Source organism: Nerophis ophidion, linkage group LG10 (assembly GCF_033978795.1).
Source record: "Nerophis ophidion isolate RoL-2023_Sa linkage group LG10, RoL_Noph_v1.0, whole genome shotgun sequence".
In the NCBI taxonomy this organism is placed as follows: domain Eukaryota; kingdom Metazoa; phylum Chordata; class Actinopteri; order Syngnathiformes; family Syngnathidae; genus Nerophis; species Nerophis ophidion.
Genome location: NC_084620.1, coordinates 10,688,030 through 10,712,139, shown reverse-complemented (window position 1 = coordinate 10,712,139; position 24,110 = coordinate 10,688,030). Strand labels below are relative to the sequence as shown.

The following is a 24,110-nucleotide window of genomic DNA, read 5'->3' as shown; positions in this document are numbered from 1 at the left end:
TGTTGAAAAAAATATCATATTGCTCCTACGGAAATACAGTTTAAAATATTTGGATTCTTGGTTCTCTCAGCCAAAAAGGTTCCCGACCCCTGGGGAATGTTTATTATACGTACATTAAATATGTAAAGACCTACAGGACTGTGAGGAATGGTTGTCTTTTTGGATTTATTTTCGTTCTCCCCGTTCTGTGTCCTGCAGTCCGTGTAACACATTGGACCTCTGTCATTGAAGACAAATTTTCTCTGGTCGTACTGACAGCAGGTCTAGTCACATGATGGCCACCTCTTCCTGCCACCATCAATCTTTCCACGCTTGTAGATTGTGTATGCTCCTCCCATAGGGGGTGTTCTGCATTCTCCTTCTCATCTGCACTGTTGAGACACTTTAATGGGCCTTAGGGCATTTGAGCGACGAGGTTTTTCACCATTTAAATCAATTTTGACCTAATGTAACACATTTTTCAGCGGGACTGAACGAGCCAATAGAAGTTTTTATATGTGTGTGTGTGTGTGGATTTTCAACTGGCGACAATAGTGAAAACTTTGCAAATAACAAGTAACCTTTGTATAAGGTCATACCAAATACCAGCGCTTTCCTGTCACATAGAGCATCTTTGACTAGTGTGTTTGCAGTAGATCATCAAAAACACCACTGCTTTCACTGTCACATGGATGATCTTTGATTAGCATTTTTTTAGAAGGTTAAAACAGCAGAGCATTTCTGTCACATAGAGGATCTTTGACGAGCATTTTTGTAGTATGTCCTCAAAACAGCAATGTTGTCCTGTCACATAGAGGATCTTTGATCAGCATTTTTGTAGTAGGTTAAATCAGCAAATCAATTCTGTCACATAGAGGATCTTTGACAAGCATTTTTGTAGTATGTCCTTCAAAACAGCTAGTGGTCAGAGTGTCCGCCCTGAGATCTGTAGGTTGTGAGTTCAAACCCCATCCGAGTCATACCAAAGACTATAAAAATGGGACCCATTACGTCTCTGCTTGCTCAGCATCAAGGGTTGGAATTGGGGGTTAAATCACCAAAAAATGATGCCGCTACTGCCCACTGCTCCCCTCACCTCCCAAGGTGTGTGACAGACATTAGTACTTTAACTTTAACTCAACATAGAGGATCTTTGACTAATATTTTTGTAATACGTCCTCAAAAACTGCAAGTGCTCCTTTCACATAAGCAATTACTGACAAGCATTTTTGTAGTATGTCCTCAAAAACAGCAGCGCTGTCATATACAGGATCTTCGATTAGTTCTTTTGTAGATGTCCCGGTTTGGTGAGTGTTGCTTGCAGCGTGATCCCAAGGATGCAGAGATGGCAGACAGCGTGAAAGTAGAAGTAAGTTTATTGGCAACAGGGAGGTGTACAGGAAGCAGACTAACAAGTAGAATTATCCATGGGGCAGTTTTGCTTATAAAGAAGCTTGATTGGCAACAGGTAACAGGTGTGTCTAGAGTGCCAATCAGAGACAGGTGAGGGAGGCAGCGCTCAGGACAGAGCTGCAGTGTCGGGAAACCGAAACTAAAATAAGAGACCTTTTCACAGTAGTAAGTCCTCAAAAACAGCAGAGTGCGCAGATAGAGCAGGAATTCTTAACCTATTTTACTGTGAGGCCCAACTTTCCACTACAGTATTCAATAATTATATCCAACATACTTAGAGTTTAATAGGATAAATCTTGTTAAATGTAACAAAAGCACGTGTTAATCACAAATATTATTAGCAAGGCTTACATATACTGCATAAGAAGGGACTCATAAAAACTGTTGAAAATAAATATACATACAATCACGCAGCACTAAAATAAATTAATTCTAACTAAATAATAATATATTTGTTTCTTAAATAAACTGTCAATGAAATGTAATTGAAAATGAAAATACAGCTTCACTACTTAAGTCATGTTTTTATATGGTAAATGGGTTGTACTTGTATAGCGCTTTTCTACCTTCAAGGTACTCAAAGCGCTTTGACACTACTTCCACATTCACCCATTCACACACACATTCACACTCTGATGGAGGGAGCTGCCATGCAAGGCGCTAACCAGCACCCATCAGGAGCAAGGGTGAAGTGTCTTGCTCAGGACACAACGGACGTGACGAAGTTGGTACTAGGTGGGGATTGAACCAGGGACCCTCGGGTTGCGCACGGCTACTCTCCCAACTGCGCTTAAAATACTTCCCTATGACTTTAGCTCCAGATTTATCCTGTTTGTTTAGCGCTTATAATAACAATATCACTAATACTTAACTCACCCAATGTAAGATTTCTATTTAAGTTTATTTACAAGTTAAAATGCATTAAAAGAAAAAACATCCATTGTCATGTCTTTTTATAATGAGTGTGAACAATAGGCAAAATACTAAAAAAAAAAAAGCGCAGATCTCCTTTAAATTGGCTGCATTAACTCTGTGTTAAAAAGGTTACTGAGGAAAAAGCATCTTGACTGAATTGTACTGAGGGGTGTTTCTAATATTTGGTCCCAGTTTAATATTTGCAAACGCATCTCAGCAGTGTACCTGGCGTCATCCTCCACCCTCAAAAGTTACACATAAAGACACAACAGCGAGTTGACTCATCCTCCCTGTTGTCCAATGGCGTCCCTCAGCTTGTTGCTTTGGTAACGTGACATCATAGCTCAACCTCGGAGTTCCATTAAACTTGACGTGAGCGCTTGTGACCCTGTAATAAGAACTTGCACACACAAATGAATAACTTCATTCCATTGAAACATGTGCATGCAGGACTGAGCCAAAGCAAGCTTCAAATTATAGTCAAGTGTTTGTCGACATTATTGCACAGAGGGGGCGCCACCAGTTTGCTTCCCCGAAAGGTGTTGGTTGCCAGGCAACATCAGTTTATTGAACTCTTTGGAAAGTCTGCAGAGGCTGTGCTGAAGAACGCTGGACTATTTTTGGTAACTTTGCAGGTTTTAGTTGACTACACAGGGCTGCCTGTGTTTGTTTGTGTAAGGTGTCATGGTGTCATATTATATGATGCAAAACCATATTGATTGTTTATTTTTCGTCTGAGTGCCTATCTTTGTTGTTTCATGAGCAGACTTTCCCCAAAACTGCATACAAATCAATTATAAAGTTGTGTGGTGAAGTATGTCAGAGACAATTCAAAAGGTAAACACATGTTAAAAGTTATCCAACCATCCATCCATCTCCTTCCGCTTAACCGAGGTCAGGTCGTGGGGGCAGCAGCCTAAGCAGGGAAGCCCAGACTTCCCTCTCCCCAGCCACTTCGTCCAGCTCTTCGCAGGGGATCCCGAGGCGTTTCCAGGCCAGCCGGGAGACATAGTCTTCCCAACGTGTCCTGGGTCTTCCCCGTGGCCTCTTACCGGTTGGACGTGCCCTAAACACCTCCCTCGGGAGGCGTTCGGGTGGCATCCTGACCAGATGCCCGAACCACCTCATCTGGCTCCTCTCGATGTGGAGAAGCAGCGGCTTTACTTTGAGTTCCTCTCGGATGACAGAGCTTCTCAGAGCTTCTCTACCATGAATTGATTAACGTGGACCCCGACTTAAACAAGTTGAAAAACTTATTCGGGTGTTACCATTTAGTGGTCAATTGTACGGAATATGTACTGTACTGTGCAATCTACTGATAAAAGTATCAATCAATCAATCAATCAATCACCCTATCTCTAAGGGAGAGCCGCGCCACCCGGCGGAGGAAACTCATTTCGGCCGCTTGTACACGTGATCTTGTCCTTTCGGCCATGACCCAAAGCTCATGGCCATCGGTGAGGATGGGAACGTAGATCGACCGGTAAATTGAGAGCTTTGCCTTCCGGCTCAGCTCCTTCTTCACCACAACGGATCGGTACAACGTCTGCATTACTGAAGACGCCGCACCGATCCGCCCGTCGATCTCACGATCCACTCTTCCCCCACTCGTGAACAAGACTCCTAGGTACTTGAACTCCTCCACTTGGGGCAGGGTCTCCTCCCCAACCCAGAGATGGCATTCCACCCTTTTCCGGGCAAGAACCATGGACTCGGACTTGGAGGTGCTGATTTTCATACTGGTCGCTTCACACTCGGCTGCGAACCGATCCAGTGAGAGCTGAAGATCCCGGTCAGATGAAGCCATCAGGACCACATCATCTGCAAAAAGCAGAGACCTAATCCCACGGCCACCAAACCGAAACCCCTCAACGCCTTGACTGCACCTAGAAACTCTGTCCATAAAAGTTATGAACAGAATCGGTGACAAAGGGCAGCCTTGGCGGAGTCCAACCCTCACTGGGAACGTGTCCGACTTACTGCCGGCAATGCGGACCAAGCTCTGGCACTGATCGTACAGGGAGCGGACTGCCACAATAAGACAGTCCGATACCCCATACTCTCTGAGCACTCCCCACAGGACTTCCCGAGGGACACGGTCGAATGCCTTCTCCAATTCCACAAAGCACATGTAGACTGGTTGGGCGAACTCCCATGCACCCTCAAGAACCCTGCCGAGAGTATAGAGCTGGTCCACAGTTCCACGACCAGGACGAAAACCACACTGTTCCTCCTGAATCCGAGGTTCGACTATCCAGCGTAGCCTCCTCTCCAGTACACCTGAATAAACCTTACCGGGAAGGCTGTTAAAAGTTATCCATCCATTTTCTACCGCTTATTCCCTTTCGGGGTCGCGGGGGGCGCTGGCGCCTATCTCAGCTACAATCGGGCGGAAGGCAGGGTACACCCTGGACAAGTCGCCACCTCATCACAGGGCCAACACAGATAGACAACATTCACACTCACATTCACACACTAGGGCCAATTTAGTGTTGCCAATCAACCTATCCCCAGGTGCATGTCTTTGGAGGTGGGAGGAAGCCAGAGTACCCGGAGGGAACCCACGCATTCACGGGGAGAACATGCAAACTCCACACGGAAAGATCCCGAGCCTGGATTTGAACCCAGGACTGCAGGAACTTCATATTGTGAGGCAGACGCACTAACCCCTCTGCCACCGTTAAAAGTTAGTTTTTTATTTTTTTTTATTTTTCCATTTTGTTTTAATTTCCTATCATTTTCTTTTGCTTTGAAAGGGTTTTAAAATATTTTTGCTTAATTTCACAGTGAATAATAAATAATTTGGTAGGGAATACAAGGGCACAATATCAGCAAAAACATTGCAGCCCTCTAAGTATGCCTTCTAGTGGTTGGGAGTGTAATAGGGACGAAAAAGTGCAAGTTGATGCAATATAATGTACAAATAATAGTTCATAAAACACAAACATGATGCATTTTTTACTATAATTTTGTATTTAGCTTAGTAACAGTAGTGTTTCTGTTCTTAAGCAGTGGGACTTTTATGTGTTTTTGCACGACCAAGACGACATATTGATGACTAGTGTCTGTTTTATTTTCAGAATATCATCTGGTAGAACCTAATTGAAGCATAATTGCCTAAATTGTCTGAGAAGAACATGCATACACACACACACGCACACACACACACACACACACACACACACACTGCGAGGGAGGATATGACACATGACATTAGCATCAAAGACTCAGCACTTTTTTTCTCCTCCTGCTCCCAGCATGCTTTGCACAAGGACTAGGGGGAAGCCTCTGCTATTCCCATATTCCCAACGACACACAGGACTAAAGAAAACAAATACCACTTCCAGTGTTTTTCTTTAAAATACTCAGCCAGCAAGTGGTTGCTGAAGTTGGAAAAGTGTGCACACACAACAGTGAAAACGGATTTGCACAAACTGTCAATGGAGTCTCCAAAGTACTTCCACAGAAAATTAGGAGGAAATAAATAAAATGAATTAAAAGGCACATTTTTTCACTCTGATGAGATATGCAAATTTTCTTGGAAATAAGATGCTGATGATTAAGTCTCGGTTATGATTTATTACAAAGAAGAAAAAAAAGATCAAGAAGCCAGAATAAATCAGAAATATAAATGATACGGGGAAAAAAATGCTGTCATCACTTTTGTGTTAATATCAAACCTTTATTATTGTAACATTTTTCGAAAAATAGATATTTTTTGAATTAAGATACAATATTGTGATTTTAGTCTTCTATCATTACATATTTTTTCTTCAAAAAAGAAAAACATTTGGGGGTTTCCTCCTCATAGAGGTATTTTTAATCTGGTATTCAGAATCATTAATCCCCGATTAATTTTATATTTTTCTCATTACAAACCACTTATAACTTTATATTATTACTAGGGCTATCAAATTATTATTTTTTAAAATCAGATCAATCACATTTTGGAATAATCATGATTAATCACAGGTGACACGCTTGAATTATTAAAATTTGCTTATAAAAGACCCCAATATTTGTAAAAAAAAAAAAAAAAAATGCATTTTTACTGTCAGTATGTCATTCAGGATTATTTTTGAATGTTTTACTTGAATCAGCGTCATTTATTCGCACAAAGCTTGGTAACAGGTTTATCTAAAGCTCTTCCAGGCTGTATTTTGGAAGGAAATTTGCCAGCAAGCACACCAGTCAGAATCTCTTCCCTCATTTTTGTACTGACGTATGCACAGGTAAAAAAAACTTGTAAGGTCAAAATTAATTATATGATTAATTTAAATGTATTCATGATGAAGGCAATAGTTTTTTTTGGTTAAAGGGGAACATTATCACAATTTCAAAAGGGTTAAAACCAATAAAAATCAGTTCCCAGTGGCTTATTTTATTTTTCGAAGTTTTTTTCAAAATTTTACCCATCATGGAATATCCCGAAAAAAGGCTTTAAAGGGCCTGATTTTCGCCGTCTGTGAAGCCACCGTCCATTTTCCTGTGACGTCATCCAGTGATGCCAATACAAACAAACATGGCGGATAGCACAGGAAGATATAACGACATTAGCTCGGATTCAGACTCGGATTTCAGCGGCTTAAGCGATTCAACAGATTACGCATATATTGAAACGGATGGTTGGAGTATGGAGGCAGATAGTGAAAACGAAATTGAAGAAGAAACTGAAGCTATTGAGCGAATAGCTATTGACGCTATTCGGCGATCGCCTTCTAACCAACGATTGAGTGTCGCAGGATATCCACACATCTCTGTGCCATGTCTGCCTTAGCATCGCCGGTAAAATGTGCAGGAGCAACTTAAATCCGTTGATTGTTAAGTGTTTGTTTGGCATTAAATGTGGGTGGAGGGAAACGCTGGATGCGAATATAGCTATAAATGTACATACTGCTAGCCTAAATAGCATGTTAGCATCGATTAGCTGGCAGTCATGCCGCGACCAAATATGTCTTATTAGCACATAAGTCAATAACATATACAAAACACACCTTTGTGATTTCGTTGACTTTATCGTTGGAAATGCATCTGCAGGATATCCATACATCTCTGTGCCATGTGTGCCTTAGCATCGCCGGTAAAATGTGCAGACCAAACGATCGGGACTTTCGCATCTTGTGACACTGGAGCAACTTAAATCCGTCGATTGGTAAGTTTTTGTTTGGCATTAAATGTGGGTGGAGGGAAAGGCTGGATGCAAATATAGCTACAAATGTACATACAGCTAGCCTAAATAGCATTTTAGCATCGATTAGCATGCCGTGCTAATCGATGCCCAATCCACGTAAGACAACTTGAATCCGTCATTGATTGTGTTGTCACACCCTCCGACAACACACCGACGAGGCATGATGTCTCCAAGGTACGGAAAACAGTCGAAAAAACGGAAAATAACAGAGCTGATTTGACTTGGTGTTTGTAATGTGTTTGAGAAAATGGCGGATTGACTACCTATGAGACGTCACAATGGAAAAAACGGAAAATAACAGAGCTGATTTGACTTGGTGTTTGTAATGTGTTTGAGAAAATGGCGGATTGACTACCTATGTGACGTCACGTTGTAACGTCATCGCTCCGAGTGCGAATAATAGAAAGGCGTTTAATTCGCCAAAATTCACCCGTTTAGAGTTTGGAAATCGGTTAAAAAAAACATATGGTCTTTTTTCTGCAACATCAAGGTATATATTGACGCTTACATAGGTCTGGTGATAATGTTCCCCGTTAATAAAATTAGTTAACTCGTTAATTTTGACAACCTTTGTTGTATTGCGACTTTATTCTTTTAACGTTACAAATAGTCCTGTCAGAAATACAACTTAAGTATCGCAACATTATGTTTTTACAAAAATATTACATCTTTGTTGTCATAATATTACCATACTTTTCTTGTAATATTACTACTTAATCGCAGTAAAATAAATTATTTTCTCCTAACATTGACTTGTTTTTGCAACTTTATTGTAAACTTGTTACATGAAGACGTTTCCCAGAAGATATTCACCTTCTTATACCACTACAACTTGTTTTTCGAAATATTACATCTTTGTTGTTGTAACATTATAACTCTTTTTTTTATAATGTTACAACTTAATTGCTGTAAAATTAGTATTTTTTCTTCCAAAGTAATGACTTGTTGTTTTTGGAATATCGCAACTTTACTGTAATCTTGTAATAAAGTTTTCCCAAAGAAATACAGCTTTGCGATCGTAATACTGTGACTTTTTTTCTTGTAATATTTAAACTTTATTGTTAACATTACACTTTATATCTTATACATTTTCTCTTGCTTCATTGTGGGTGCCTGTACAGTAGGTGAATGTTCAGCATCATACTGTAATTATTTCAATTAGTTTCTAAATGGCTTTTTCTTAGCTTGTGTTTGTTATGAAGTGCAAACACATGAAGAACCTATGAAGTGCATTGTTGCCACTGCAAGCCAAATAGAGCAACATTTTTAAATTGTGGCTGTTCCATTGACATTAATAGCGCAGCGTTCACACACTCTCTTCAGGCTCCCACCTCCACTTAACACATGTAAAAGCATGACAATCACACCATTATGAAATGAAAAGGGATTTTCAGCTCTGGTAACGTGATCAAAAAACTATTTATCCAGTTTGTCCTCTAGTCTTCACCTGTGACTCCATTATAACAATTAATCTCCTCCTTTCATTACACTTTGATACAGTCCTCTCTTATTGATTTTACCATATGTATTGTATAGCCCATTCTAAAATGTCACTAAATAACAATGTGACCAAAGGGAAGCCCTTTTGCTAAATGTGGGCAATGCTACATTGTTTTGCATTGATTTAAAATCACAGATACTTTTTACTTGTACATTTTTCAGGCCCATTAAGTGACTTGGATGAGTGATTTTTGAGCATGATCAAAAAACAAAACACAGATATTTGAGCTCAATTAAAATGTTTGCACAACACTCGTTATGTCTATAAATACACTACTTAACGCTGCAAGGATAAGTCCAACTTTGTCTTTCTCGGATTAATAATTAATTTGTGTAGCCCTCAGATGTAAAGACATGATGTGCCTCCAATCTTTTCTTCTCTAAATACCGTAAGTGTCAAGAGAAGTGAGGTAGCAGTAACGTCTTGGTAATGATAAATGGTTTAAATCTTTAAAAATATATATTTCTGTTAAGAGTTGAAAATCCACTCCATACCATTTGAAATATTTTTTTTTTCTAAACCTTTCATAATAAGCCTAATCAGATAAATAAACAGTAGCCTTATGGGACTCTAGACCATCGCTTGAAAGCCGGAATTGCCCAGATGTGCTTCAAGGTCACGTGATTGCAACCCAGCTATTCTGATCGCTTCAATTGAGACATTTTTAAACATCCATTGAGATGACGATATAGCACCATAATGCCACTCTGTCTTGACTGTCAAAAATCGAAATCATTTAACTGCCGTGTCTCAGCTTAAGTGGGAGAGAAGAAGAGCTTGACTACAGCGTGACGTAAGGCAGTCCTTTTTGGACATCCAGACGTTTAATACGTACACAAATTTCATCCGGACCGTAATCATTAAACAATGTGACTACTGTATTTAATTGAAAATACATACTTATTGCAGCATCTATCACTGAGGTGTCAAACTCATTGTAGCTCATGGGGCGTGGAGGGAAATCCGAAGTGGGCCAAACTCGTAAAATCATGGCATAATAACTTAGAAATAAAGACAACTTCAGATTTTGTTCTTCTTTTACTTTGGCCGAAAATAGAACAAGCAAATTCTGAAAATGTACACATCGCAATTAATCTTCTTGACAAAACGCTTCAAAGTTAGAGGAAAATTCAGAGGAAAAAAACAAACAAAATTTAAGACTTTGTCTCAGTGTATCTACAAATCCATGATTAAACTTTAAGTCACAGCCTATCTGGGATTGAACATAATACTAAATAGACCATGAATTGATTTACGTGGACCCCGACTTAAACAAGCTGAAAAACTTATTCGGGTGTTACCATTTAGTGGTCAGTTGTACGGAATATACGGAATGTACGGCCCTGGATCGGTTCGCAGCCGAGTGTGAAGCGACCGGAATGAGAATCAGCACCTCCAAGTCCGAGTCCGTGGTTCTCGCCCGGAAAAGGGTGGAGTGCCTTCTCCGGGTTGGGGAGGAGACCCTGCCCCAAGTGGAGGAGTTCAAATACCTAGGAGTCTTGTTCACGAGTGGGGGAAGAGTGGATCGTGAGATCGACAGGCGGATCGGTGCGGCGTCTTCAGTAATGCGGACGTTGTATCGATCCGTTGTGGTGAAGAAGGAGCTGAGCCGGAAGGCAAAGCTCTCAATTTACCGGTCGATCTACGTTCCCATCCTCACCTATGGTCATGAGCTTTGGGTCATGACCGAAAGGATAAGATCACGGGTACAAGCGGCCGAAATGAGTTTCCTCCGCCGTGTGGCGGGGCTCTCCCTTAGAGATAGGGTGAGAAGCTCTGCCATCCGGGAGGAACTCAAAGTAAAGCCGCTGCTCCTCCACATCGAGAGGAGCCAGATGAGGTGGTTCGGGCATCTGGTCAGGATGCCACCCGAACGCCTCCCTAGGGATGTGTTTAGGGCACGTCCAGCTGGTAGGAGGCCACGGGGAAGACCCAGGACACGTTGGGAAGACTATGTCTCCCGGCTGGCCTGGGAACGCCTCGGGATCCCCCGGGAAGAGCTAGACGAAGTAGCTGGAGATAGGGAAGTCTGGGCTTCCCTGCTTAGGCTGCTGCCCCCGCGACCCGACCTCGGATAAGCGGAAGATGATGGATGGATGGATGGATGTACGGAATATGTATTGAACTATGCAATCGACTAAAAAAATATTCAATCAATCAAAGACAATAAAGAATAAAAACGTTTCTGGGTATCAAATATGGTCTATGTACTGTATTTAGGGCTATATAAGTAAACATTGATTGATTGATATTGCGGCTATCCATTTTTCGGTTGGAATAGAAAAATAAATTAACATAAGAATCAATTTTACATTTTTGTTGGTTTGACAATAAAATAAAAAAAAACAGGAAATAGATTGTTAGACATTATCCCAATTTTAATAAATGTGTTTGAAAAGCAAAAACCGGAATTGATACAGCGAGGGAGTTGTCTCTATTCCCCGTTCAATGTTTGGACATATGGTAGATTGCACATGGGCAGTGTCTCTTTTGTGTGGGTGACCTGGTACAACAACAACAACAACAACAACAGAAGAAGAAGAGTGACGTTTTCCTGCTCGATAGAGAATCAATAGAATGTGTCACTTTCGATGTGTCTAGACCAGGGGTCGGCAACGTTTACCACTCAAAGAGCCATTTTGACCCGTTAAACAAAATAAAGAAAATAATGGGAGCCACAAGACTCTTGAAATTTATAATGAAATAACACTGTATACATAGTTTTTTTTTTGCTTTGTGCTATGTTTAAACCAGGGGTCTCAGACACGGGTACAGAATGACTATTCTCTTGGACGTCTGCTGGGTTGAACCCATTCAACAAAGATAAAGGGCGTGCTACGACGACCAGGGGCGCCGAAAAGGGGGGGTAAAGGAGACGGATTCTAGGGCCCATGATGGAGGGGGGCCCCTCAGGCCCCTAATGATGATGAAATTTTATGAAATTATGTGTTGGGGGCCCTGTAAAGATTATTTTCATGGGGCCCAAAATCCCTAGCGGCGCCCCTGACGACGACACTATCTTTAAAGAACTACACAACTTTTACGAACAGCTTACGAGTCACGTGTTGTATGTGGCTTCTGCAGACGCACACATGCGACTGCAAGGCATTCTTGTTCAACAGCCATACAAGTCACACTGAGGGTGCCAGTTTTAACAACTTTAACGCTGTTACAAATATGCATCACACTGTGAACCCACACCAAACAAGAATGACAAATACATTTCGGGAAAACATCCGCACTGTAAAACAACATAAACACAACATAACAAATACCCAAAATCCCATGCAACCCTGACTCTTCCAGGCTCCATTATACACCCCGCTAGCACCGGAGTTGGAGGGGGCGGTATTTGGTGCTAGCGAGTGAATAATGGAGCCTGGAAGAGTCAGGATTGCATGGGATTCTGGGTATTTGTTATGTTGTGTTACAGTGCGGATGTTTTCCCGAAATGTGTTTGTCATTCTTGTTTGGTGTGGGTTTACAGTGTGGCGCATATTAGTAAGAGTGTTAAAGTTGTTCATATCACAACCCTCAGTGTAACCTGCATGGCTGTTGTACAAGTATGCCTTGCAATCGCCTGAGGATTGTTATGGTGGTTTTACACAATACATGACCGACCGGCAGGCACATAGTGTTGTGTAATAGTGGACACAACTACATGAATTAGAAGATGTTATAAATATAGTCATTAGGGCCCGGTCTCAATGTTGCTGTCCGAGTGAAAATCACAGTATGCAAACCTCAGACAATTTTAGGGAAAGGCACTGAGGTCAGAAATCTCCCGGTGAATTTGGGCAGGTCGGCAAGTTTACAGCTGAGCGACACCAGGTGATCAAAGAGCCGCGTGCGGCTCCGGAGCCGCGGGTTGCCGACCCCTGCTCTAAACATTAAAAACAAGGAAGGGAGCTCTTGACCGTAACAAAATTGTTATGACAACACTGACACCCATCTATCCATTTTCTACCATTCTTTGTATCCTTTTCTGTTGATGTTGTTCCGGTTCACTCACAGACGAGGATCCCGAAAAGAGACACTGCGCATGTACAATCCACCTATATGTCCAAACAAATTGAACGGGGAATAGAGAAGAGAGGGTCGGTGTACCTCATTCAATTTCAAATTCTCAAATGTAAATTAAAAAAAAAAAAGTTTTCTATTTTTATTTCTGAAACAAAAGTTGGACAACAATTTAATGACACATTTTTAAAACGATAATAGGACTCCTGCTGAACAAAAGGTGTTAGCGTTATGCTAAAAACATGCTGAACATGAAGGAAAATCTAAAATACTGCTTCCGGTTCAATTTGTCAACACACACACAAATAAACACACATTTTTTCATTTTGGATAAACATGAATTGGATTTTTGTGTTTATCTGGAAAAATGAAGATCCATAAAAGGAAAACAGGACAAAATCTAATTTTATGGCATTATTTTAAGACATATCAACCCTATTTTGTTTGTTTTAAAATCTGCCATTATAGTAAAAACTTTGTTTTTTGATTTGCGTTCCAGAATTGGAAATAGAATGAACAGAAGGTACGCGGACCAGAGAGTTTTCCACTTATTTAAATTCTTATTTTCAGTTTTTACACACATTAATACATTTGGATAATTTTTTTAATGATAAAAAACAAAAAACGGAGAACAAATTATTCTCCGTTTTTTGTTTTGTATTATCAAACCATAAAAAAGGGGAAAGAGGATTTTTATGTTAAATTATTTTTCTATTCTACACAGACCCTATTCAAGAGGGTTGAGTTACACTCTTTGTCCACTTTCCTCTATTTTTTACAGAGACGATTTGTTCTGAGGAGGTAATACAGCAGGTTTTAAGTTTCATTCATGTCAAGGGGGAGGAGCTGCAGGCACTGTTGTTTTGTGTACCTCTTGCTTGGCCAGTGGCCTTGCTATAAACGTATTGCTTGCCTAACGGACTTGCTATTGTGACAACCAGTGGATTTATTTAGAACAGCAGTTTCTTTCATGAAAAATTGCTGCTCAATTTTATACTTCGCAAAGTAATCTCGCGGGCCGTACATTTGACACCCCTTGTCTATTAGATGAGGAGGTGATTATCAACGATCAATGAACACAACGATTAGCAAGAATGTAGCAAGCAGAATAACTGACAAATTTAATCAATTTTAATCTATTGATTTGTATTGATTTATTGACAGTTAATATCGGACTGTCATCTGTCACCCTCCCCCTCACAAGAACACACAAATGTCTGTTCAAGCCCATCCATACGTGTCATAGCTACATAAATATTTGTAACAAGCAAAATTATTAACATAACAAATAACATTGGGCTGCAAAAAAAAGTCAGTTGACTTTATGGTAAAAAAAAAACGGCAGCTCAGTTGCAAAACCCATCCATCCATCCATCATCTTCCGCTTATCCGAGGTCGGGTCGCGGGGGCAGCAGCCTAAGCAGGGAAGCCCAGACTTCCCTATCTCCAGCCACTTCGTCTAGCTCTTCCCGGGGGATCCCGAGGCGTTCCCAGGCCAGCCGGGAGACATAGTCTTTCCAACGTGTCCTGGGTCTTCCCCGTGGCCTCCTACCAGCTGGACGTGCCCTAAACACCTCCCTAGGGAGGCGTTCGGGTGGCATCCTGACCAGATGCCCGAACCACCTCATCTGGCTCCTCTCGATGTGGAGGAGCAGCGGCTTTACGTTGAGCTCCTCCCGGATGGCAGAGCTTCTCACCCTATCTCTAAGGGAGAGCCCCGCCACCCGGCGGAGGAAACTCATTTCGGCCGCTTGTACGCGTGATCTTAATGGTGTCGTTTTTCAATTTGCAATAATTCAGTGTAAAAGCTAATGTAAATTTTACAGTGAAATTCAGGCAATTGAGCTACCAGTTTTTGTTAATATACCAAGTAAAGAAAGTTACATCTACTGTATATTGTTTACATCAAATTGGAAGAAGTCGCTGTTGCGCATCCAGACACAAACAACATCACCATGACGACACACGTACACGCGGCAAAAGCACTGCTGGATTAATACGGCCTTTTCAAATGTAAACATTTTCATTGATTTCAATGACTTTTTACAAGTGTTAGTAATCATTTTCATGCAGCCATAAAAAGGTGTCACAGCAAAGTTAGCCTCATTAGTAATGAGCCCACCTTCCTTCACCATTTTACGTGTGGTAGGCATGTCAGGATAGGAGAATATGAATAAAAGAAAGTGCCTAGCTTCAAGAGCATGAAAAACACTGTAAGGGCTTTGAGGAATACTCCGATACTGATACAACTCTGGTATCGATAATATTAATATTTGGATACTCCTGCCGACCTCTACCAATTAGGGCCTGTGTTGTTTGTGCTTGGGTTGCGGTACATTCAAAACATTTAATTTTACAAATATGTAAAGAAGGAGCAAAAATACGTTAAAAAAAATATATAACACAATAAAATAATATTACACAAAGCTGACACAAACTATGTTAGTTTAATTAATTAACATTCTTCACTAAATATGATACATCAAAATGTCCCAGGAGCATTATTTGGTTTTTCAGTGTGTGGTCCTCAGTGAAAAAAGTTAGGAGACTTCTGCTATGTAGAGCTGGAAACGCAGCATGCATGTCAAGGAAGATCCTCTTCAAAACAGAAGTACAAACAACTTGCTGTATTTTTAGCCTCCTCTCTATGGAACCATCAACGCTGCCCATTTAACACACACACACTGACCTTCCACACCACACCACACACACACATGCGTGCACGCAGCATATTTGCGTTTAATGGGCCTAAAGGGTGTGAAGACACAAAGAGAGCTTTTGGCAGAAGTGCAGCCCTGTGAGTTAATGATGGATCCTCTTACGCGTGACCTCGACTTGGCGTGGAGGACGCTGCCACTCACACTGCTTCCAACACTTGGGTCATTAGAAATAATGTTAAGGCCGTTTCGAAACCTACCTTTTTTTTACAAAAATGAACCACTATAGGTCAGTGTTTCCCAAATACATTCATGGATTTGTGGCAGTCTAATATTGGACTTGGCATCCAATGACTTTTTTTTTAACCTGTCCTGTCCCGATGCTGCTCTCTGCAGTACACATTGTAAAACAATCTGTAGATTTTACGGAAAAAGTGGCAGCTCAGTTGCCAGAATTCTACAGTAAAAATAAAATGGTACGTATTTAAATTTACAGTAATTCTGTCTCAAAACCGCCGTAAACTTTACCGTAAAATTATGGCGACTAAGCTGTCAGTGTTCTACTAAACTCTGCCATAGATTTGTGTTTTTTGTAGTACATAACTGATTCCAAACCACCTTTAAAGTGAATTTTAGCAACTCGAGAAATTATTCATGTGGTCTCACTTACCACTGTCTAGTACACATGTACACACATGGAGCGCGTGCACATACACAAAAACAGGCAAAGAGAAGCAACAAACAATTTGCATGTTGTAGTTATGATAAAATACCATTTAGAATAGAATATAATAGAAAGTACTTTATTGATACCTGGGGGAAATTCCGCACCACAGTTCGTTCACAATAGACAACAATACTAAAAGTAATATATAACATATATTATATATATGATGTATTAATTAGGGCTGCGAATCTTTAGATGTCCCACAATTCGATTCTTGGGGTCGCGATTCGATAATATATCGATTTTTTTATGATTCAACGCGATTCTCGATGCAAAAACGATATTTTTTCGATTCAAAACAATTCTGTATTCGTTCAATACATAGGATTTTAGTAGGATCTACCCGAATCTGCTGGCATTCTAGCAGAGTAGTAGATTTTTTTTTAAACGCTTTTTTAACTGTAAAGGACAATGTTTTATCAACTGATTGCAATAATATAAATTTGTTTTAACTATTAAACAAACCAAAAATATGACTTATTTTATCTTTGTGAAAACATTGGACACAGTGTGTTGTCAAGCTTATGAGATGCGATGCAAGTGTAAGCCACTGTGACACTATTGTTCTTTTTTAAAAATGTTTATAAATGTCTAATGATAATGTCAATGAGGGATTTTTAATCACTTCTATGCTGAAATTATACCTAATATTGATACTGTTGTTGATAATATTCTTTTTGGTTTCACTACTTTTGGTTTGTTCTGTGTCGTGTTTGTGTCTCCTCAATTGCTCTGTTTATTGCAGTTCTGAGTGTTGCTGGGTCAGGTTTGGTTTTGGAATTGGATTGCATTGTTATGGTATTGCTGTGTAGTGGTTTGTTGGATTGATTAAGAAAAATAAATAAATAAATAAATAAATAAATAAAAATATAAAATAAAATAAAAATAGATTTAAAAAAAAAAAGAGAATCGATTCTGAATTGCACAACGCATTCGATTCGATTCGTATTCGAATAAATTTTTTCCCACACCCCTAATATTAATTATACAAATATATTATACATATATTTAATGATTGCTAACATTATTAGCTAAACTGTTATAAATAAATATCATTGGCTGACAACTCACAATGAGTGTGTGTGTGGGGGGGGGCACATGCTAAAAGACGGAAGAGGGTGAAGAAAGGTTGAAAGCAGCCACTTTATTTGGTCCTCAAATGATAATAACATAACATTATTTTCATGTTTAACATGTGCTTTGTGTCATATCTGTCTTGCAGCCATTGGTGTTCAGATGACTCTGGAGGTGATGGAGTCCAAGTTTTGGGCCATTGCATCACAGGTGTGTCTGCATATCTCACAGGATACACCATTAGGCACACCTGTTGAATGGGAAAATATGGCTTCCACAAAAATGTTTTGGGTTTATGAGGGAACATATTAAACAAACTTTGAGGTGGGTTATAGGACCTAATAAGCTCTGCTTCTTCGGACTACTTTTTGCACGTGTTGAATTGTGCAAGTGCACACGTGTTGCATTAGTGTTTGCATGAATGAGTGTAGAAAGACCAATATAAAATATATTTAAACAATATTTAGGGTTTTCAAAATTAACGTGATAATGACGCCTTAATGATGAGTTCCTTTGATAGTAATTTTTTTGACGGGTGATTAATGCGCAGGATCTTTTCTAACCTTCAGGACATTTGTAGCATGGGAAAATGTGGCTATGTTTACTGTTGAGCCTCAGGCGGGAGAATAGCGAGCAGAAATGGATAAAGAAAATGGTACATTATGGAAATCCCAGGTCCAAAGGCATTGCAAGTTATCCTCTCAACATTTTTTTTGCAGTGAGCCATTTTCACTGGAGCCAATGCATGCTGCACGCTGTCTTTCAGAGAGGTGTGCGCATCTTCACTTCCGTGTTTAGATTACAGTTAAGGTCCATTGATAACATAACATTTAGATTGTTACTGTGTCCGCTTTACCAAGATGAAATAAAAGCCCAGCAGAAATTAAAGACGGTAACCAGGAAGTCGAGAGTCATTTCTTTTTTGCAAAATATTGTCAATATTGTCAATATCGTCAAAACACACCAAGACATCTCTTCTTAAACCAATTAAACGCTTCCGGCTTCAAAATAAAAGTGCTATGCTTTACATCTGGTCTAATTACAATAACAAAATAAAAATGTCTTACAATACGATCATGCTTTGTTAATGATATTTTTTATAAAGTAATTTGTGATATTTCTACCTATATGCTATAGTACATCAATTGAAGAATATGGTGGGGGTGAGGGGGTGGCAGGCTGAAATATTGAATATATTATTTTATAACATGTTCTGGTTGATATTCCTCAATTACAGAATGTTTAGCAGGCTGAATATTACAATTGGTTAATAAATATAGAACGTCAAGACATTGCCATGCAGCAAAATGAAGACCATAATATACAGAAGATCAGCAGCATTTATTCAGGTAAAAATATCATAGATTACATTACTAAACATATTTAGCAATCATTACATGATCGTAATAATCCAAATTTGCTCTTATTAATGTGTGAAACTGGAATATAAACCTCCATATCCTCTCCTCTGAATGAAAATGCTCTTACAGCAAGAATCTGTATTCCTCCAAAATACCAAATCTGGCAAGGTCCCAATGCACGGCATGCAAGTAATTTTCTTTATTGTCATTAAAAACGTGTTTATGTCAATTTTTTTGTTGAGCTGTTAAAATAAGTATAATGTTTAAAAAACATTATTATAAAACTAATTGTCCGGTATTAAAAACTTGAAAATTATCTTTCTAGTTCTGGAGACATTTGTTATCAATGATGAAAATTACATTTATCTGCGATTAATCACAATCAATTTAGAGTTAACTATGTATTAACAAAATGTGATTAATCACGAACAAATATTGTAATCTTTTGACAGCCCTAATAATATTTAAGACTGATATATGTTGTCCTTCCACACCTCCAAAGCTGAACAACATCTCCTCCCACAGTAGCAAAGATATAGCGATTAAAAGAGCATTAGGGCCTCTAGCTGGCTGGGACTTTAACTGATGGATGGCGTAACACCAGGCGTGTGTGCACGTGTGTGCGCGCGTGTGTGCGCGCGTGTGTGTGCGTGTGTGTGTGTGTGTGTGCGTGTGCGTGTGTGTGTGTGTGCATGTTTTAGTGCGTTTGTGTGTGTGATATAGTGTGGAACATATGCAAGGCCATCTGCTCACAAGTTGTCTGTTTTCATCTGAGAGGATCTTGTTAGTGTCATTTTAAGACGTTATTCTGGCTGCTGCATCAATATTTCACCATATTGCTAGCTTTCAAGTGTTAACGAATAAAGGAATCAACACACACACCCACACACACACTGCTTATGTAATTTAGATGGCGCCGTCAAACATGTTTATTTCATAGGCTTTGTTCAACATCATACACTCGCACTGAGTCTATTTTTAATCTTGCAGTACCGCAGGGTTTTAAGAATGACAATAAAACAGGAAGTAAGTTGTAATGACTTGATTTGAGAGACACTATTTGGTTTTGCACTCATTTAAATTCTGGTACCTTAGGTCAAATGTGCGGCATCATTAGGTGATAAATTGTTATTAGGAAGACTTGCTAAGGGCAAACGTAAAACTGAAGTCTAACACTATTTTAATTAGAAGTTGTTCTCATATTGTTCTAACACTGTTCTAACATTTTTCCAATATTGTTCTAACATTGTTATGACATTGCTGAGCGGCTGCACCATGGAGAGAAAATAGAATAGAATAGAGTTTTATTGTCATTATTGCAATGAACAGGTTCAAAGAACAACGAAATTGGAGCAGCTCCTCCTAAGGTGCATATACAATAAGGTAGTATAAATAGTAAAAAAAAAAAAAAAGATAGAGATGAAAGATGTATCTATGTATATGTATATGTATCCACACAGATGCATATCTGCATGCATATGAATACATATACACACATACATAAAACATTATTGCACATTGTAGTCCGAAAAAATAGAAAAAACATTTAAACATTACACATGAGGACATGATGGACATATTGTGCTCACTCAGTGCCTGTTTAATGCTACTATGGCTCTTGGGTAAAAGCTATTTTTTAGTCTATTGGTGCTCGCTTTTAGCACCCTGTAGCGTCTGCCTGAGGGTAGCAGTTCCAGGTGGCTGTGCCCGTGGTGGAATGGGTCTTTCAGGATGCTCTGTGCTTTCCTGAGACAGCGGGAGCTGTACAGGTCAGCCAGGGGGGAGAGGGGGCATCCGATTAACTTCTGGGCGGTCTTTATGACTCTCTGGAGCGCCGTTCTCTCTGCGGCCGTGCAGCTGCTGAACCACACGCAGATGCAGTAGGTCAGGATGCTCTCAATGGAGCACCGGTAGAAGGACACCAGCAGTTCCTGTGAGAGGTGGTTGTTCCTGAGTATTCTCAGGAAGTGCAGTCTCTGGTGTGACGATGTTCACTGGGAAAAAAATCCCATCTCATATTCATTTCTTTCATTAATATGTCTTCACATATTTCTGTGCAGGCATCAGTCTCAATAATTGTGTCCATATTTCGTTTTGTACTGTGTATATAAGAAATGTGGTCATAATACAGGAATAATATTACTCCTAATAATGCTTTTGATGATGATATTGCGGTATTGGTGACGATTATAATAATGTTGATAATAAAAATGGTTATGATGATGATAATAATAATCATAATATTGCTAATCATCATTATAATACGACTTACACTAACAATAACCATAATATTGCTAATCATCATCATCATACGACTAATATTGATAATGTTATTAATAATTAAAATGATAATTAAAAGACAGTAATAATGTAAATGTTGATAGTAATGACTGTAATCATGGTCAGTATGATAATGATTCAACTGATAATAATTCATAATCAAATAAAAAAAATAATAATGTTATTAATGACAACAATAATACTAATTATCATCATAACTCAAGGACTGAACAAACTTTATTGTCATAACACAAGAAATAGCACCAAATTTAGTACCCAAGGTAACAGATTTTACCAACAATATTATATTCATAATCATTTAAATAAAATAGGATCAAGACTAGCTTATACAAATAGTGTAGGTTAATAGGAACAGGTGATACATATAATATAATAAATAAAGAGAACAGAATAAATTGTGATCCTGTAGTGCAAATTGAATATACTGTTGACAATATTGATGATGATTCAGATAAAGAGAATAATGACAGCAATAATAATAACGCTGATAATAAAGATAACAATGCTGATTATACTGATAATGATAAAAATAATGATGATAATGATGATGATGATAGAGGTATTAATAGTAAGTTTAATGTGATGTAGATTACACCATACCATCACATTAATGATAAGAATTATAATAGCAATGATATGATAACAATAACTTAAATAATACTCGTAATGATGGTAATGGAAAAGTCATGTTTGTGTAATTTTATTTACACTCGGGCCAATTTAGTGTTGCCAATTAACCTATCATTTACATTAAATCAGGGGTCTCAAACTCGCGGCCGGCGAGACGTTATTTTGCGGCCCCCTCCTTCAATCAATCAATCAATGTTTACTTATATAGCCCTAAAGCACTAGTGTCTCAAAGGGCTGCACAAACCACAACACAAACCACTACGACATCCTCGGTAGGCCCACATAAGGGCTCCTTAATATGAAAGTTTAATGTTAGTGCGGCCCACGAGTTGTATTTGAATGGATCCTTGAGAGAGTTTTGTTATTTGGATCCAAAATGGCTCTTTCAACATTCTGGGTTGCCTACCCCTCAGTTAGTGGAAAGGTGGCAAATGAGTAAAAGCGACAAAGACGTTGCCATGGAAACAAGGGTTTTCTTACGTGCCTAGCTGCAGTCACACCGCGACACCTGTAATAACTGTCAGTAATAACGGTCCCCGACAACCTGGACCAATTCAAACCGTTATTTTTTTAGATTATTGTTTAATTTGCATTGCCTCACACGATGAACACTACATATATTTCTATGCGATGCCGGATAACACTCCGGGAGACGTCACTTTTTTTGCGCTCGCTATCCCGTGTTGCTGTAGGGAAGAAAAGCGGAACAACACACATTGCGGAAATAACATTATTCTCCGTGCGTCGGCTAAATACAAATATATTCCACAACCCCAAACAAATCTTTTCAAAGCCTGTAGTGAAGAGAAAGGTTTCGTGATGAGCAAAGACAATTCCAGGAAAAGTGGGAGATGCAACATTTCTTTGTTGAGCACAGGGGCACCCCGACATGTTTTATATGCACAGAGAAAGTTGCGGTGCACAGGGGATACAATTTGAAACGTCATTATACAACTATTAATTGATTCAATGATTACCGTGGACCCCGACTTAAACAAGTTGAAAAACTTATTCGGGTGTTACCATTTAGTGGTCAATTGTACGGAATATGTACTGAACTGTGCAATCTACTAATAAAAGTATCAATCAATCAAAAAAAAAGACATGCTGAGGACTATGCAACATGTTTTTAAAGAAATCTTTTCTTGCGACCCAGCCTCACCCAGACTCTGCATCCAGTAGCCCCCAGGTGGATTGAGTTTTAGTCCCCTGCATTAAATCAAATAATGAAATATGTTATACAATGGTACTATACATTTAATAATTAGAATAATAAGACTGATAATGACAATAATAATAATTCCATCCATCTATGCATTCGGTTGGAAGTCGCCACCTCATCGCAGACTAATTATTCCATTACTAATAATAATGAAAATAATGTACTATTACTACTAATTATTCTCTTACTCCAACTGTTGCTTTTTAATACTTCTAATAATAATAATGATAACAACGTCTATACAATCTTTATTTTATTTTTCTTTTGTGTGTCTTTATAGGCAAACGATACAGATGTAAGTATTTTCATTCTGTCACAACACTTTTGGTGTCAACATCTTCTGCACTTGCTAAGCTCCGTGAAATCTTCCTCACACTTACACACATGCACAGACACGCACACACACACGCACACACACACACACACACACACACACACACACACACACACACACACTGTTACACAATGTTAGAGTCCCTGAGTTAAGTCGTGCCGCGCCTATATTAACACCTTCACACTCACACCTGCTGATGAACTGCTGCCTTTGACTGTTCTGAAAAGTTGTTATCTATTTTATTAAATATATTTTTGTATAAATATTTACTTCTATGTTTAGTTGTATATATTTTGTCCTAGATATGTTGTCCTAGATATTTAGTTCTATATTTAGTTTTATATATTTGGCTGAATATATTTTTATAGTTATTTTTTCATGGATATTTTGTTCTATATTTAGTTTTATATATTTTGTTCTAAATATTGTGTTTATTTGTCCTCCAGTGCTCGGCTGTGGAGGGAGTGTGTCCTCTTCGCTGTGACGGCTTTGTAAGTGCATCAGCTGATGATGTGGTTGTGTATCAATTCATATAGTTTATAATGCTGTGTGGTAATTGTCTTGTGTGTCATTGCAGGATATGGATTGTTACGTGATTGACAATAATGGATTTGTCCTTATTTCTAAACAGAGAAATGACGTAAGTGTAAACTGGGTGCACTATATCGAGATCTACATCTAACAGTTTTTGTCTCTTTGTTGACAGGCGGGAAGGTTCTTTGGCGAAGTGGATGGCTCAGTGATGACCACACTCATACGAATGGGAATGTTCAAAAGGTTTGCTC

The 24,110-nt window shown here is 39.1% G+C and overlaps 1 protein-coding gene across 3 annotated transcripts in view; it reads left to right on the top strand.

Annotated features, from left to right (window-relative positions):
* cacna2d4a (calcium channel, voltage-dependent, alpha 2/delta subunit 4a) overlaps nucleotides 1–24,110 on the top strand; it is a 113,894-nt gene that overhangs the window by 79,568 nt on the left and 10,216 nt on the right. For all 3 annotated transcript variants that reach the window (XM_061912323.1, XM_061912322.1, XM_061912321.1), the window contains 5 exons: nucleotides 17,626–17,687; nucleotides 23,272–23,286; nucleotides 23,772–23,816; nucleotides 23,903–23,965; nucleotides 24,032–24,102. In XM_061912323.1, the coding sequence (XP_061768307.1) occupies nucleotides 17,626–17,687; nucleotides 23,272–23,286; nucleotides 23,772–23,816; nucleotides 23,903–23,965; nucleotides 24,032–24,102 (256 nt within the window). The remainder of the gene's footprint in view (nucleotides 1–17,625; nucleotides 17,688–23,271; nucleotides 23,287–23,771; nucleotides 23,817–23,902; nucleotides 23,966–24,031; nucleotides 24,103–24,110) is intronic.